General features: G+C 47.7%; 1 protein-coding gene across 4 annotated transcripts in view; it reads right to left on the minus strand.

Annotated features, from left to right (window-relative positions):
* The window catches only part of DOCK11 (dedicator of cytokinesis 11), a 77,563-nt gene that overhangs the window by 37,578 nt on the left and 23,957 nt on the right, over positions 1 to 16,028 (minus strand). For 3 of the 4 annotated variants that reach the window (XM_026791898.2, XM_014265277.3, XM_074551270.1), the window contains exons 8-24: positions 15,552 to 15,729; positions 15,035 to 15,114; positions 14,574 to 14,657; positions 12,597 to 12,737; positions 10,366 to 10,575; positions 9,932 to 10,054; positions 8,855 to 8,937; positions 7,324 to 7,446; positions 7,066 to 7,142; positions 6,380 to 6,564; positions 6,191 to 6,256; positions 5,922 to 6,014; positions 5,398 to 5,521; positions 4,679 to 4,800; positions 3,696 to 3,782; positions 2,481 to 2,570; positions 845 to 963 (exon numbers count right to left, since the gene is read on the minus strand). In XM_026791898.2, coding sequence (XP_026647699.2) covers positions 845 to 963; positions 2,481 to 2,570; positions 3,696 to 3,782; positions 4,679 to 4,800; positions 5,398 to 5,521; positions 5,922 to 6,014; positions 6,191 to 6,256; positions 6,380 to 6,564; positions 7,066 to 7,142; positions 7,324 to 7,446; positions 8,855 to 8,937; positions 9,932 to 10,054; positions 10,366 to 10,575; positions 12,597 to 12,737; positions 14,574 to 14,657; positions 15,035 to 15,114; positions 15,552 to 15,729 — 1,985 coding nt within the window. The remainder of the gene's footprint in view (positions 1 to 844; positions 964 to 2,480; positions 2,571 to 3,695; positions 3,783 to 4,678; positions 4,801 to 5,397; positions 5,522 to 5,921; positions 6,015 to 6,190; positions 6,257 to 6,379; positions 6,565 to 7,065; positions 7,143 to 7,323; positions 7,447 to 8,854; positions 8,938 to 9,931; positions 10,055 to 10,365; positions 10,576 to 12,596; positions 12,738 to 14,573; positions 14,658 to 15,034; positions 15,115 to 15,551; positions 15,730 to 16,028) is intronic. The other variant, XM_074551269.1, reaches the window with a different exon arrangement.

Below are 16,028 nucleotides of genomic sequence, written 5' to 3' on the forward strand. Positions count from 1 at the left end.
CAGCCTCCAGTTCCATGGGAGCAGGATGCTCCTGACACATGGAAGGACCAGAGGAGGGTGACATCCAGCACCCCTGTGCAGGCAGCACTGCTCTGAGGCAGCACCACGGGAGGAAAGTGCATGTTCTGCATGTTTTAGTGCATCTCTGGGATCCAGGGGTCACTGCTGGTGCCAGGCAGGGAAGGTGCCCTGGCTGGAGCAGGGAAGGTGCCCTGGCTGCTCTCCCTGCAGGGAAGGTGCCCTGGCTGGAGCAGGGAAGGTGCTGTGGCTGCAGCTCCTGCAGGGAAGGTGCCCTGGCTGCTCTCCCTGCAGGGAAGGTGCCCTGGCTGCTCCCTCTGCAGGGAAGGTGCCCCGGCTGCAGCAGGAAAGGTGCTCTGGCTGCAGCTCCTGCAGTGCTGCCCGGGTCACTGCTGCCCTCTCGGGGCTGCTGGAGCTCAGAGCCTGCACAGCTGGAGCTGCAGCAGCCCCACAGCAGCCCCAGGGCACCGGGAGCAGTCCAGGCACCAGGGACTGGTGTGCTGGGATGAGACCAGGCCACTGCTCCCCACATCTGCAGCTGGGACACACCTGGGCACTCTGCAGCCCTTTGATAAGACAACTCAGCTCCCAGAGCCACCAAACCCTTTCACTTTTGAGAAACAAACCTGGAGTATCTTTAAAGTACCACGTTTTTCCTCACACCACTCCCAGGAGAAGAGCCCCACAATGCCCCCATGCCACCCACACCATCGAGGGGAAGACAGCAGCAGGGGACAGCCAGTGCTGTCACTTAGCACCCTCTCCTGGGAAAACAGACCCTGCTTTTGCCTTGCATTTGTCCCTGGAAGGTTCAGCCAGCACTCACATGGTGCAGTTGACAGCTACTTCATCCTCCTGCGTCACGTTTGTGAGGACTCTAAATAGTTGCATAAGAATTACAGGTAGAAACTGAATCATTACTTGGATCTCCATGGCGTGCAAACACTAAAACAAATGTTCAGAACACAGACACTTTTAGTTCAACGTGTTGCAGATGTTAAACGTTTACAGTCCTCAGACATTTCTGTGGCAATGGGACAGCAAAGGCTTCAGGGTGTGCAAATGCTTCAGCCCACTGGAGGACAGGAAAACTGGGACCCATAGCAGGACCTGCTGACACATCCCAGCTGAAAACCCTCAGGGAGAAACATAAATCATTCATGGCAGGTATTAATCCTACTCTCAGATGTGTTCCAGGCAGATATGACTTCATTAGAGGTCACATGCTACCAATCTGATTTGAAAAGCCCAGAATTTAAGTTTTGCTCTTAAGTCTTCCCATCACTTGTGCCAGTTTTTTGAAGTCCCATTTCCACAAATGCCTTTGGAGCATGAAAAACTGCTGCCCAATGACTTTCAGAGAGACTTTTCTTTTCAAAGAGCATAGCTTGCTATTGAAAATGGATTTTAAGGCACTTGGTGAAGGTCAGGATGGTCTCATGCACAGGCTCTCCACCAGACTCACAGAGCTCTTGTGACTGAAGCTCATGATATGAATCTAGGAAACACAGCACGTTTCATTTTCAGATTTCAAGCCTGCAAATCTAACAAAAGGTTTTTAAATCTTTATCTAGCTACTTAAATTACTGAAATTATTGAGGAGGTGGTGGTTAAGATTCCCTCACTTGTGGTTAGCACATACCTATCTCCCTGTCTGAAGGCTGCAGTGAGGGTGCTGGGTCTTGGCAGGGCTGGGACCTGGCAAAATGCTCACAACAAAGCTACTGTAATTTCAGTGCTTGGCTTCAAAACCTGCTATTATTTCTATTTCTTAAAATATTTATACCTTATCTGACACATATTAAGTAAACCTGTGGTGATACATCCCCACCACTGGAAGTGGAGCTGTTGCTACAGCACCGCTCTCAAAAACAGGCAGTTATGGAAGGAAACAAGGACAGTAAACAGCCAAGAATAATATTCCCTGCAGAAGCCTTTGTTGGACCTGCTCCAAAGCCCTTACTCATTCTGCAGTGATTTCCAAAAAGCTGGGTCTAGGTCATAGGTCACCTCTGCTCAAATTTAACTGGCTGATAATCTCACTGATCTTTTTCAGCCTGGAAAAAACCTCACGTTTCGAATGGGCTTCCAGAAAACAAGCAATTGTGCTAGAGTTTAAAGGGCTGAATCAAAGCTAGAGCAGCAAGGGAGGAGAGTGTGAGTGCACCAGGAGAGAGCTTTGCCCTGAGCATGGCAGAGCAATGCTGACTGCTTGTTTCATCCCTTGTGGAAGGCAGAGGGAAGCAGCACACAGAAAATCGTCTGACGAGATAAAATGAATGTAGGGACATGAAAAAAACATTTAATTTAAATCCTAGCCCATCTGATAGGATAAAGCAAAAGTAAGGGTACTGCACAATGCAGTGGCCCCAGCAGGGGTGTGCTCCCACAGGGCAGGGTTCTGGGTGTTTGCTGACAGTCTGTAAGAACACAAATGAAGCCCAGTGACAGGCACTGTTCACCTTCAGGTATTTAACAAGCTCTCCTGGCACTTCCTTGGCTCCCGCCTGAACCAGCTGGCAGTGGTGGAAGAATTTGTGCAAGTGCATGTCCTGGAAAAGACAAACAAGGTCAGTTCAGCAGCCTCAGCATCTGTCAGTCTTTACTTTGTTGCTTGCACTTGGAAATCTGGCGCCTTTCCTGCAGCAGTGGGCCATGTCTCCAGCAAACCCCATGTCCCAACTAACCTCAATATTAAGCACAAAGCATCCAGCAGTGTTAAAATTCTGCTGTGGTTGTACTACCCTGAGCCCCAGTCCCCAACCAGCACTGGCCTGGAGAAACAGAAACCCTCCCAACAGCAGCAACTCACAGAAACTGCCTCACCAGCCTCCTACTGCCCATCTGGGGCAGACTCTCCTTCCCATTACTCTCCCTCCTCCTCCCAGGTTAGATTTAATTACTGGGTTATTTAAATCTGAAAAGCATCTGGAAATGTAATTTGGGAGGAAGCATAACTACTGTGTTGCTCTCAGTGCTATACAGAGTCAGTAAATCTACAAAACCAGAATTAGATGCTGAAAGCCATTTTTTCTGAATGTAAATGTAGCTGATGGCATCCAGCCAAGGGCATTCCCCCAGGAGCAGTGCTGACAGGACAGCCCTAGAGAATGTGCTGGGGATCGTTGCTGCACATCATGTGAAACTTAGGAAAGTCCATCACTACCATAAGACAGCAGAACACACCAGGGCTTGGTAAAACAGCCTGAACTGCTTTCAAAGGGAAACCAGGACTGTTTTCTTGTGCCTGCTGCTGTCAGAGAATCTTTTTTAAAAAAACTTAATAAAAAGTCTAATACTAGTTTGGACTCAACGATCTTAGAGGTCTTTTCAACATTAATGATTCTACAATTTGGGGAACGTCTAACATCCACCAGGTCTCTCTTTTGCCTCATTGAAGCAGGTCATTTGCTCAAATGTTTCCTTGGTCCTGCCAGTTACAGTGCAACTGGGCAAGGGAACATCAGCCTCTCCCCAGGCTCATTCAGTCACACAATCATCTCACCCCATCCAACCAAGGAGCAGATCCCAGCCTTGCTGCTTCAGGAATATCTCAGTGCTGCTTTGCAAACCAGGTATCAGGGCTCTCCCACACCACCTTTGGCTTAGCTCTAGTAGAGACACAGCAGTCTCTTTCTTTGCATTTGTGCTGGAAATTTTTAAAGTGTTTGACTTACCTGGGTGTAAATGGTAGAGTCCAAATGGATTCTGATTTTAAACAGTGGCTTTGCTCCATCCACCCACTTTGCATCCATGCTGGGCTGCTGTGAACAGACAACACCCAAGTACTCGGTTTCAGACTGTGGTGAGCAGATGGCTCTGTGCAGAGACCTGCCCAGAAGGTACTGGCTGGGGTGGAAGAAGGGTCCACCCCCAGCACAAACCACCTTCCCCATGAAAACAGGCACACAGAGCACAGGCTCTTCTCCTGCTCTGTGCCATCTGCAACAGCCCAGCCTGCCACAAATACCCTCTGCATCTGGCATACCCAGAGAAAGTGGAATTAAAGGAGTCCTGCCTCCCACACCCCTAAGAACTTTAAGCTTTGGGAGTGCCCCACAGAAAGTAGAGATCCTTTCAGCTGAGCAAAGCACTAACAGAAATCCATAATTTACAGTGGTAACAAAAGCTCAGCTTCCCTCCTCTGTGTATTTTCTGGGTCCCCAGGATGAAGGAGAAATTGAGAATCTGACTCCATGTTCTTAGAAGGCTAATACTGGGATAATATTAGGATATTCTATTCTATTCTATTCTATTCTATTCTATTCTATTCTATTCTATTCTATTCTATTCTATTCTATTCTATTCTATTCTATTCTAATACTATACTAAAGAATAGAGCAAGGATACAGACAAAAGGTTACAAAGAAAGAATGATGAAAACTCGTGACTGCTTCCAGAGTCCCAACACAGCTGGATGGTGATTGGTCATTAACTCAAAACAATGCACATGAAACCAATCAAACAACACCTGTTGGATAAACAATGTCCAGACCACATTCCAAAGCAGCAAAACAGGGAGAAGCCATCAGATAATTATTGTTTCAATTCTTCTCTGAGGCCTCTCAGCTTCCCAAGATAAGAAATCCTGGTGAAGGGATTTTTCAGAAAATATGACAAAGACACTGCAGCCCATTTCAGAATTTCAGAAGGCACCCACCTTGCGTGAGTCAGAGTCTGCAAGGCCCAGGTAGCCGGGGGGGAGGCTGCAGGACACGGGCAGCTGCCGCTCCAGGGGCACCACGCGCCCGTCCTTCAGCAGCGGCACCCAGGAGAAGCCCACTGCAGAGACAACCAGCACAGGGTCAGCACACACACTGGGGCATGCCCAGCTCAAAAGCAGCTCTGGCTCACCCCAGGGAAGTCCAAGGGATCAACCACAGTAGTGTCACTAAAGCACATTTTACCTAGTGAACTAAATTGGACACAGCGCAGAGCAGGTGTGGGTGTGAGGGGCAGGAACAGTGCATGAGCCATGGCTGTGCACCATGGTCAGGGTTCTTTGAAGGCTGCATGGAGGGAGAGATTTCCCAGCCGGTGGGACCCAGGTGTGCACATGCCTGGAATTGCTGGGATCAGCCCCTGGGACCCTGATCTCACAGCAAGTTTTTATTGGTGACTTGCCTGACAACAGCACATTTGTGCAAGTCAGGAACATAAAGAAAGAGTTGTCAGACTGCAGCAAAAATTTGAGATTTAATATAAACTAAAAACATGGAGTTTATTCCATTTTTGACCTACTATATCAGATTACGTTGCTTTTAAAAAAGAAAATTCATATAGGATGGTATGTTAATCACTTTTTTTTCCCATGTCAATACATTTGTTTTATCTTGGCCTTTTACACTCCAACAGAAGTAACTGAAGCATTGAACATACCTTGAGTTTCAACGGTGTCTTGTTTTTTCGATGTTGCCTTTGTATTAATTTCACAGCTGACATGATAGAAGGTGAAAAGCAAATGATGCTTTTGATGGAGGTGAATTGGAAGCTCAATTTTAATCTAAAATGATATCATGATAGATCAGACTGTATTTTTAGTTGTGGAGTAATATTTTAGTTCTACTTCATTTCACAAATGTTATGTTGTATGCAGTTACACAAGACACATTCTTACCCACCTTAAACAACTCCTAACATTTCCATCACATTTGCAACATTACTTATTAATGGGGGTGTGTGATTGGAGTGCACAAAGCGTGACAGTAAAGACAGCAGAAAACAAACTGACATTAAAAACTGACAGAGGCTCTGGCTGTGCTGAGCCCTTCTGCTGAGGCAAAGGGCTGGTGATTGATTATCTTTACCCATATTTCACCCAGCCCTGGAAAAAGAGGTGTCCTGAAAAGCCCCTTGGCATTGTAGCATCCAGGAAAATCTGCTGTTTCCCAGGCTGCTTTTACCTCATCATAGAACTCGGGGCTCTGGTTGTGGTGCAGCACAGCAGCGTAGGCGTGTGTGGTCAGCAGAGGGCCCCCGGGCTTGCCATATATGCACTGCAAACACAAATGAACAGCTGAATTCAGGGTGCTGCCACCCTAAATCAGCTGGACAAATTAAACCAGTGGCCATGGAAACTCAGAGCTTTTCTCCTGCCCTGCTCAGCCTGGCAGGTACAGAGCACCCAGCAGTGGCCAAATGACAGCCCTGTTAAAAGGTAACATTAACTCACCTTTAATGGCCTGGCATCAGCTTCATCTGAATCCCTGAACTCCACACACACAGCAATATTCCTTGCCTGAAATGGGGGAGAACAGGAGCATGAGCAGCAATCACCCTAGCCCACAGCAAGCCTGGCTGCAGGTCACTCCCTGGGTCACTCCCAGGGTCACTCCCCAGGCCACTCCCCTGGGTCACTCACCTTTGCAAACACCTTCTGGTTCTCATACTTCAGGTGCAGGGGGTAGACATAGAGGTGGTTTTTGTAGACAGTGAAGGGGTAACAGTATTTTGCAACTTCTGGGACAAGCTCCTCCACTTCAACTGCAACGTCCTCACAGCCCTTCTCAAAAGGTTTTATAGGAATGTAAGAAGCTGTGAAACAATCTGTAAGAGAATAAGAACTGAAAAAATTAGATCCACTAGAAAAGCCTTTTGGACAAAAGATTACCCTACCTAACCTGTGACAGGAGTTGCCAAAAGCCTATGGAATTACACTCAACACATCACAAGTCCTTTCTTTGCTTCAGTTTCTTTAAATGCAAGGTAAAGAATCACACTGACCACGTTTGTAAAGCTCTACAAAGTTATGGATCAAAATGAGATATGAGATCGATGCAAAAGCAGGCAGGTGGCTTCCTTCAGATTTAGGGTATGATGGCCAAAATGTAAAGAGGATCTATCCCTCAGGTAAATCTCTGCAGTTGGACCACATCTCCTCCACAGAATGCATCAGAAACACTTACAAGTCAGTGGTTGTGCTGAATTACTCATTTCTGATAGCAGCCCTGAGATACTCTTGTTAATGCAACAGCAAAACCCCTCCTAGAAGCATTAACTCCTGAGGCTCAAGCCATCAGCACTTCTGATAAGATCCAAGATCCTTACTTGTGAAGTCCAGTGGGATGTCTTTGATGATGATATTTAACTGGGCTGGAATGACTTGAAGTTTTGTCTTCTCTGGTCTGTGTTAAGGAGAGAGGAACAAGAATGTGAACCTTGAAAGCTCAGGTGTTGAGCACATCATCAGCACTTTTTGCTACCCTCCAAATATTTTAGAAATTGCCATCTCATGCTTACACTTAACTGTTTAAAAATGTATGTTTAAATGCCTGTCCAGCCCCTGCACCAGTCTCTTGCACTTACTTCTTATACTCAGCTAAAAGCTTCAGCATATCTTCATTAGAGAGTTTGCCACTGTCTTGCTTGTACAGGGGTGAGAATTTTCCATCAGCATCAAGAGTGCCCTGGGAGTCTTTGAAAACTGGCCTGCAGAAATGAAGAGGTGTATTTTCTAAATGTTGGTAAACATACAGACACTGAGGTCTCTGAAAGGCAGTTCATCAGGCAAGGGGCTCACTGGCCTGTGACTGCTCCCAGTACCACAGATCTGATTATTCTCTCCAGCCAGCTCAGGACACATTCAGCCCATTTCCAAGCCTGGTCCACAGTCACAAACACCCTTCCATCCCCTCCCACTAACACCTAGTGGTAAAGCACCTTCCCACTTGCACATGGGGTCAGAGCACAGAAATCCCCCTAGAAAAAGAGTGCACAATAAAAACCAGTTTGGAGACATGCATCAGCTTCCTCCTGGAGTCAGAGCAGGAGACTGGACTCTGCCCTGGATGAATACCAGCATCTCTGCCCTTGAAATTATTAGGTGTCTGTGTATAATAACATTAAAGCATCTGCACTTCATTTCTGTGCAAGCACTTTCCTCTGAGACCACAGGGGAAATGTTCCAGGGACGCAGAGCTCCCTGCACAAACCTACTCAACTCCTTGGTGTCCAAAGGCAGTTCTTTACCCAGCAGGAACAAACCTGGAGCCAGTCCAAGCCAATGCCCACCCAGAGCCCACCATTAGGGGAGGGTCCCCCTGGAAGAGGGCGTGTGCTGGCTGCCAGGATCCAGCTGCATCCCAAAAGCACCACCTCAAAGATGAGCAGCCAGCACCACAGGGACACCCAGTTTAAGAATACACATTGCAAGCAGCACACCCCTAAACTCCAGCCCTGTGACAGCTTTCTGTGCTCCCATGTCATTCCCAGCACCAATATGCAATTTAGCACTAGGAGGCAGTAGATGAGCTTGCCTTCCTCTGACTGAGCTTTAAGAAAGTTAGCACTGACATACTTCTCAGTTCCAGTAAAACAACAGCAAGGGAATGGGATCACTACCTCCAGCCATTCCCAAGAACATTAATTAAAGCAGAGTTTAAGATCGAAAACAAACCCATCTGATTGCCACTGCCAGGCTGGGAAGGCCTCTGCTCTAATCCTGTCCCTGGCAGTGGCTGGTGCCAGGAGGGAATTTCTGCAGTGATTTCCTTGGTAGCATGGGACAGTGTATTTTGTCCCCAGGAACGTTCTGCCCTGACAGCAGTAGCTGAAGGTCAGTAGGAAGGTTACTGCCTTCCCAGCTCTAGCACTGTTTACTTTTTAATATTTGTTTCTAATTCTAGATAGAGCATTTCAGGCCAATCCCAATTCCTTCTTGAGAGTTGGAGCCACACTCTGCCCTCAGCTGCAACCTCACTGACTTCAGTCACTGGGCCCCTTTCCCAACCATGTCCCAGGTCACTCTGAGCAGCAGCAGCAGCAGCAGCAGCAGCAGCAGCAGCAGCAGCAGCAGTTCCCAGTGTGGGCAGAGCCCAGCCCAAGGTGAGGCACTGACCTGGCAGCCCAGCCGAAGGGCATCCGGTACTGCCCCAGACGGCTGCACACCTGCTTGGCCACCTTATGGACCTTCTGGGCAGTCTGCAAAACACAGAGAGGCAGGTCAGAGGTGCCAGGGCTTGATGCTGCCCCAGAACAGCAGTGAAGGATGCTGCAGTCTCCAGGGAGGAGCATCTCTGTCTGCTCCAGGCAGCAGTGCAGTTGACAGACATCCCTGTGTGTCCCCTCACAGCACCCACAGTTGTCAGTCTGCAAAGCAGCAGCAGCACACATTGTGGGCAGTCATGTTAAACCTCCTCAGGATTGAACTGCCAGGGTATTTATTAGTGCTCTATTTGCCAAAAGGTGTTAGTATATTTTCCAAAACTGACTGCAATTGGCTCATCTTATACAGACTCACAAAGTGTGCCAAAGGGAATGCCATCACCAGGTATTCCATAATTGACTTTTCAGGAACTACTCTTGACTGGCTGCAACAAGGCAGCATCAGCTCCACATGGATGCAGAGACTGAAGCTGGTGGCAGCAGCAGGGCCTCTCCCTTGGATGTCAGGAAAAATTTGTTTACCCAAAGGGTTGTCAAGTACTGGAACAGGCTGCCCAGAGAAGTGGTGGAGGTGTTTAAAACACTTGTGGATGTGGTGCTTAGGGACACAATTTAGTGGTGGAGTTGACAGGGCTGGGTTAATGGTTAGACTTAATGATCTTATAGGATTTTTCCAAGATAAAGGATTCCATGATTCTGTGTAGACACTTCATTCTGGGGATGAAGTATCTCACTTTTTCCTGTCAGTCCAGCCCAGGTTTTGGCTTATTGAAGTTTAATGGGGAAAGGTCTGGCGCCAAATGCTTGGCTCTTTCTAATCCTCTGCCTCTTTCCAGGGGAAGGAACCAAATCTCCCAGGACAGCCCAACTGAAGCCAGCCTGGGAACAGTGCAAACAGAATGAACAAAACCTATTTTTGCCAGCAAGAAACTAAAGAGCTGCAGAACAACCCATGTTTCACCCCCTCTACCCCCTGCAGCAGCAGCAGACAGCATCACTCAGTTGATGCACCCATGGCGCCAGCCAGTACCTTCCCAGGGTCTGAGTTTTTCATGTAGGGCTCTGCACAGTGGGCAATGCTGCCCTGCAGCACCTTCTCCACTCGGGCCACCAGGAAGATCTCTGTGTGCGGGTTGGTCACGGAGAACACCCCCTGCAACAGAGAGGCAGCAGCTGTCACTGCAGGACCCCAGTGTGCACAACAGGGGTGCCCCTTCCCACACCCACACCGCTGCCCTGGGGATGGGCCACAGGGGCTCACCAGGCCTGAGCATGGCCAAGCCTTGGCAAACTCCCCCTGCACTTTGCCCGTCACTGCCAGCGAGCCCTGCAAGGCCACTTCAACACTGACCAAAGCTCAAGAGAAAAGCTGGCTTCTGGTTACCACACAGAGCATAACAACACACTCCAAAGCCACTGAAAGGCCCAGCAGTGACCCAGCAGGGGAGCAGGGGAGGCACTGACCCGTTTTATGTAGCGCAGGCAGGACTCGGGGACGCCGTGCACCAGGCCCTGCCCAGGGCCCTGCCCCGGGGCTCCCTCTGCCCGGGGCTCGGAGCCCTCCTGCAGCATGTCCCGCACACACGGCGGGTTCAGGTCCACGTGAAAGTCAGCTGAAATCTTGCAGTTACTCTTCAGGTCAAATAACGCCAAGCTTAGGAAAAAGGGCTCAACCTGGAAATTGGATTGAATGTGTGTGTCATAAAAAATGCACGGCACGGGCTCAAGAGTATCAACAGCACTGCTTTCCTGACAAGAAAACTGGAAACTTCCTCCTCCTCTTTGTTCCTTTAGTTTGGTACACCAGCATTTTACAGAACTGTGACATGTAGCCACATTTTTCTTCACAGAGAAAAGCAAGGCACAACTTCCCAAGAATATTTCTGAGATTCACATTCTCTGAACCTCAGAGAAAGGAAAAACAATTCTTATCTCATTTGCTGTGCCTGTGTTGTGCCAAAGTAAAATGCAACATGGAGATTTTTTACCCAGAGTGATGGTGTTTTGTTTCCTTGGTCTGTCAGGGCCAGGTGTGTGTGTGTGTCAGGACTGTGGGCTTACAGTCACAAGATTCTGTGCAGTTGACTGCTTGGCAGCTTCAGTTTAGATGTAACGTAATAGATGTAATATAATATAGAATAACATAGTATAATAAAGTAATTAATTAGCCTTCTGATAAGATGGAGTCCTCCTCATCATTTCTCCCTCATTGGGGGCAAAAAATATCCACTATAGTGACACACAATCCATGTTTATTTGCTTTATAAATATACAGATCCTTTTTTTCCTGCACCTTCTCACATTTTGATCTAGTCAGTTTGGATAAAGTTATATGAAATATAAAGAATGAAATTCATATGTTTTTTACCTAAGTGGTAAACTATGAAGTCAGGAAGAAAATGTGAGCCAAATTCATAAGATCTGTTTATCATTTTGCAATAAGAAATCAGCTTAAGAGTGTTTATGATCACATACTAAAGATCACTATATTTATTTCCCAAAGTCCAGCAGCTCTGGATGGCTCAACTGTGACACTGAAAATGTTCCTCAGATGCTTTCCCAGGAGGAAAGTTAGCTCTCCCAGCCAGGAGAGCTCAAATACAAGGCTGACACTGCTGAGGAAATGCATGTGCAAAATGTGCCAAACTGCTTTGTAGCTACTGACCTTGACAGCACCAGGCAAGTGGCAATAATTTATGTATTTCTAATTCAAACATCCTAGTAGCCATGCATCCAAGGAAATATAAAAATGCAGGCCTGAAGATAAAACTATAGCATGCCCAAGACATTCCAGCATGACTTGGAGGCATTACATCAATGCTGAAAATGTGCTGATTAGGTCTCACTCTGGCCCTGATTAAGGATGGATAACAAGAATCTTTGCTATTAGCAATGCATCCATCTGCTGGGAGTTACTGAGCCTGGTGTTGTGCCTCAGAGCTGTGAGCTGCCAATATGAAACCATCACAAAAAAGCCTTTGTGATTCTCCCAGGCATCAGCCAGGGCAGCAGCAGCAGAGATGGGGCAGTGCTGGTGCCTCTGCCTGCCCTGCACCCCTGCAGGAAGGGCTGACTCCAGCCAGAGCAAGCACAGGACGTGACAGCAGGGATTTGTTTGGGGAGGAAAGACTGGAGGAGACTGGTCTGTTCAGCCCAGCAGAACAAAGGCTGAGGTGAGATGTGACAGCCGCCTACAGACATCAGAGGCTCAGAAAATACAAGGGTTTTTAGGCTGGGGCACAACTTTGGCACAATAACAAATGCATATAGTAAAGTGACTGTGAATAGAGTAAGGCTGGGAGTCAGAGGAAGGTTCCAGAACAGGGAAATCCCTTGCCATTAGGGGAAACAAAATAAAACACAGCCATGAGTGGTCTGGAGATGGAGCCTAATCATTTACCAACAGGACTCTCACAGGGATGGAGAATTTGGCAGACACACAGTCCCCATTTCCTGTAGCCCTGAAGCACAGGTTTCCCAGTGGGCTGAGACACATCAGCAAACACATTTTTGGTGTTTGCTGACGTGCCCAAGCCCATTTTTGGACTCTGGGCCAGCAGTCACTGCCTGTCCCGGTCCCACTGGTGCTCATGGCAAAATGGGATTGTTTTAACCCCACAGGTTAATTTGCCAAGGTATTTTCTTGCTGGTGAGAGGAAAAAAGACAAAGCAGGACATGCTGGAGCTCCCCTTACGTTGGTGGGTCCTTCTTCTGCCCTGTCACTCAGCTGAGCAAGGAGGTTGAGGGAGAAGTCCTGGCAGCACACCACGAAGCGCCGGCTGCACTTCTCCTCAAAAGGCTTCACATCTGGCTCAATCCCTGAGAAATCGAGTCTCTAGACAGCAAACAAACACATCTGGTCTCATTAAAAAAGAAAACAACCCCCTGAATAATGTTAAGTGATCACATTACTGCCAATACTATCGTTATCAATTTTTTAAAGTTGTCTGAAAGGTACAAGACATTCACAAATGAGTGTGATTTGATGGTGTTACACAGAGGTATTCAGGACATGGATTCATGGGTATGTATCAATTTTTAGCAATCTGTTTTGTAGAGCACAGCAAACTAAACCTCAGAATGATTTCAGTTCCTTCCTGCTTAGCTGTAACCCAGGGGATCTTCCCAAACACCACTTAGAGCTCGGGTAAGAAAGCGGAACACGAGACAACAACCAGAAAAGTGCCTTCCACCATGAAGGTGTGGCCAGCTTAGAGATGGCCCCTGTGCCTGAAATACAGACACGTGGGATTGTAAACAACATTTCATAGTGGAAGGCAGGTCCAGCTGCACAGCAGTAACTGGTATGGCTAGAAACAGCGGAGTGTGTCTGGCTGGGAAATCCAAACAGGCTCAATGATCATCACTTCCTCCCCAGCCCAGCACACCCTGGCCTGTGCCTCCACACCCACCCTCCTCAAAGAGCAGCCAAACACAGCAACCAAAGACCCTCAGCCTCTCACACACCCATTGTGCTGGGCACTGGGGACAGAGCACCCCTAAATACCAGCAGGTATTTCTGCTTCCCTTATTTTCTTTTCATGAGGATAGTACATTGCAGGTACACATTCCTGCTCCCAGTTTCCTTAGCACCGGGCACACAAGTGTGCATGTACCAGCACTGACTGGAGCAAAGACTCTGAATGCCTGGTGTTACAGCAGATCCAACTGACCCACACCAGAATGAAGCACTCTGGACATAGAAAGAGGGCAGTGAATTCAGCCTAACCATTTGGTCAGGTAAAAGAAGTTATCTTAGATGCTCCTCACTGAACAATATTTCCATTTTTATTATCTGACTAGAATACAGGAAGCTTCTCAGAGCGTCTCCAAAAAAAAAAAAATAAACCAAAAAGCCTCCTGGATGCTTATCTTCCTTCTGTTCAAGACTCTAAAGAATTGCCAAGAGAAAAGCTCATTTTGTACAGCTAAACCTTTTAAAGACTAATTGCATTTCCTTGTTAAACCAGAATGTTCTATTTTACAGGTGTGAACACGCCAAACCAGAAGGAGAACCAGAAACCATGACAGATCCTGGAACAGTTCTCTAACACTCTGTTAGCAATTGCAGCTCATTCCACTGAAATCCCACACCTGGACCCTGGCAGAGAATTCAAATTCAAAGCCAAGAAGAAAACAGGCCAATAAGCAATGACCCCTCCTCCAGCACACCAGACCAGCACAGGGCTTTTTCCAGTTTGTCTGACCCTACATGTGAAAACTCCTGAAGACTGAGGGAGTAAACTCCCCTGTAAACCTCTGCCATGGCCTTTGACACCTCTGCTCCCTGCACCAGATGTGCTGAGCCCATGCAGCATTGCAGCCATCCATGCAATGCCTCTTCTGCTGCTTCTTCTTGCAAGCATGAGAACTTCTCAGAGCCCCAGAAAAAACCTGGTTTGAAATCCAGCAACACCAAGATGCATCACACAAATGCCAGCGAAACTGGAGGGAGGCCATGTGTGGGGCTGCTGCAACTCTTCTCTGTATCAGAGCTACCTCCTGAGCACTGGCACCTCATTCTGCTCTCACTGGCAGGAATATGGGCTGCACTTCTGCTCTGCACTGGAAAACATGCTGCTCCTGCAGGGAAACCCTGTGGCCATGCAAGGGGACAAGGCAGGTGACACAGTGAGCAAAACCTCACACTGGGAAATGTGGGAGTGTTTACCTGGACTTCTGGGTCAAAAGAAAAGATGTTTTGTCTTCCATCATTCCTGCTCAGTTTGTTTAGTTGATCTGTTTCTCTTCCATACTAGGACAAAGGAAGGCATTGACATTAGTGCCTGGCCACACAGAGGCAAACACTTGCTATTGCGAAAGAACTGAATCAAAACAAAATAATTATTTTTCAGGTTGCCTTTGTGATACAAAGCACTGCCATGGTGCAAGGACAGTGTAGAGATGTGGCTGTGCTGAAGGAAAAAACAGGCAGAAGCAGGCAACCACACCTGGAGCTGAGGAACACACAGTCTCAAACCATGGGTGAGACAGCCAGGTGGGATAACAGAGAACCCACCAGGACCTGGTGCCTGCCCAGAGCTGGAGACACAGCAAGCAGAAAATCCCTCTGCCAGAGAAGCTGGACAGAAGCAGCTGTGGGTGGGGAGAGTGGTCCTGCAAACACAATACCTTCATCAGCTCTGGATGCATGCTTCTCTCCAGGCTCTCCAGGATGTTCTCTGACTTTCCCTGTGTGCTCGATTCATCATCTGCAAGGACACCAGAAACAGATGTTCAAAACAACTGCAGGAGCAGCACTCTGCCAGAAAGCATCCTGCAGTGTTTGCTAACAATAGCACAGAAAACAGTTTACTGAGACTTTTCCATTCCTTGGGAGTAAGATTTTTCCATGCATTACCAGTATCAAAGTGTACTATTACAGTCTGCTAGGTCTGTCCAGAGCAGAACTTCACAGAGCCAATTTTCCAGGAGCCTTGAAACTTTGCCATGGATTTCCCTTCCAGAAGAAGGGTCACATTTCCCTCCACTTTCATTCCTCAGACTATCATCTGTGTTACACGAAGCCCCTTGGCATGATACTGTGTGTCAGCCACAATTCTTGCTTTAAATACAGTACAATATAACACTTCTTCAGGCACCCTGCCTGTATCCTGTGCAGAAGGGAGGTGTTTGTTTACAAACTGACCTTGCACAGACTCCACAGCATCTTTCTTCTCTTGCACCAAACTCTCAGTATTGCTCTGAATGATCTTCCTCAGAGTTACCAGCCATTCCTCCATCTCCTGCTCAGTTTCAGCTGCCAGGTAGTGGCTGTACTTGTCTATTGTCTTCAGCTCAAATGCATAGCGGCGCATCTTGGGACACTGAACAACAAAAACAGATTTATGGTACATTTCTCTCAACAAAACAGCACCTGCCACACAGCTCCTCTCTGGGAAAGCATCCTGAGCTGAAACACCACAAAATACAAGGCAGGCACCCTCCCTGACACAGCAATCTGGCTGCAATCACAGAGGGCTTCGTGGCCTGAGCAGTGCACAGGTCCATGGCCAGCGGCTCTGAGTGAAGGAAAGACAGACTGGAGCACAGACATTGCACCAAGGAGCAGGAACAAGCTGCTTCTGATGTCACCAGACCTGTAGTATTTGCCCAGAGAAGCCAG

The sequence above is a fragment of the Zonotrichia albicollis genome, chromosome 14 (assembly GCF_047830755.1).
Source record: "Zonotrichia albicollis isolate bZonAlb1 chromosome 14, bZonAlb1.hap1, whole genome shotgun sequence".
NCBI lineage: Eukaryota > Metazoa > Chordata > Aves > Passeriformes > Passerellidae > Zonotrichia > Zonotrichia albicollis.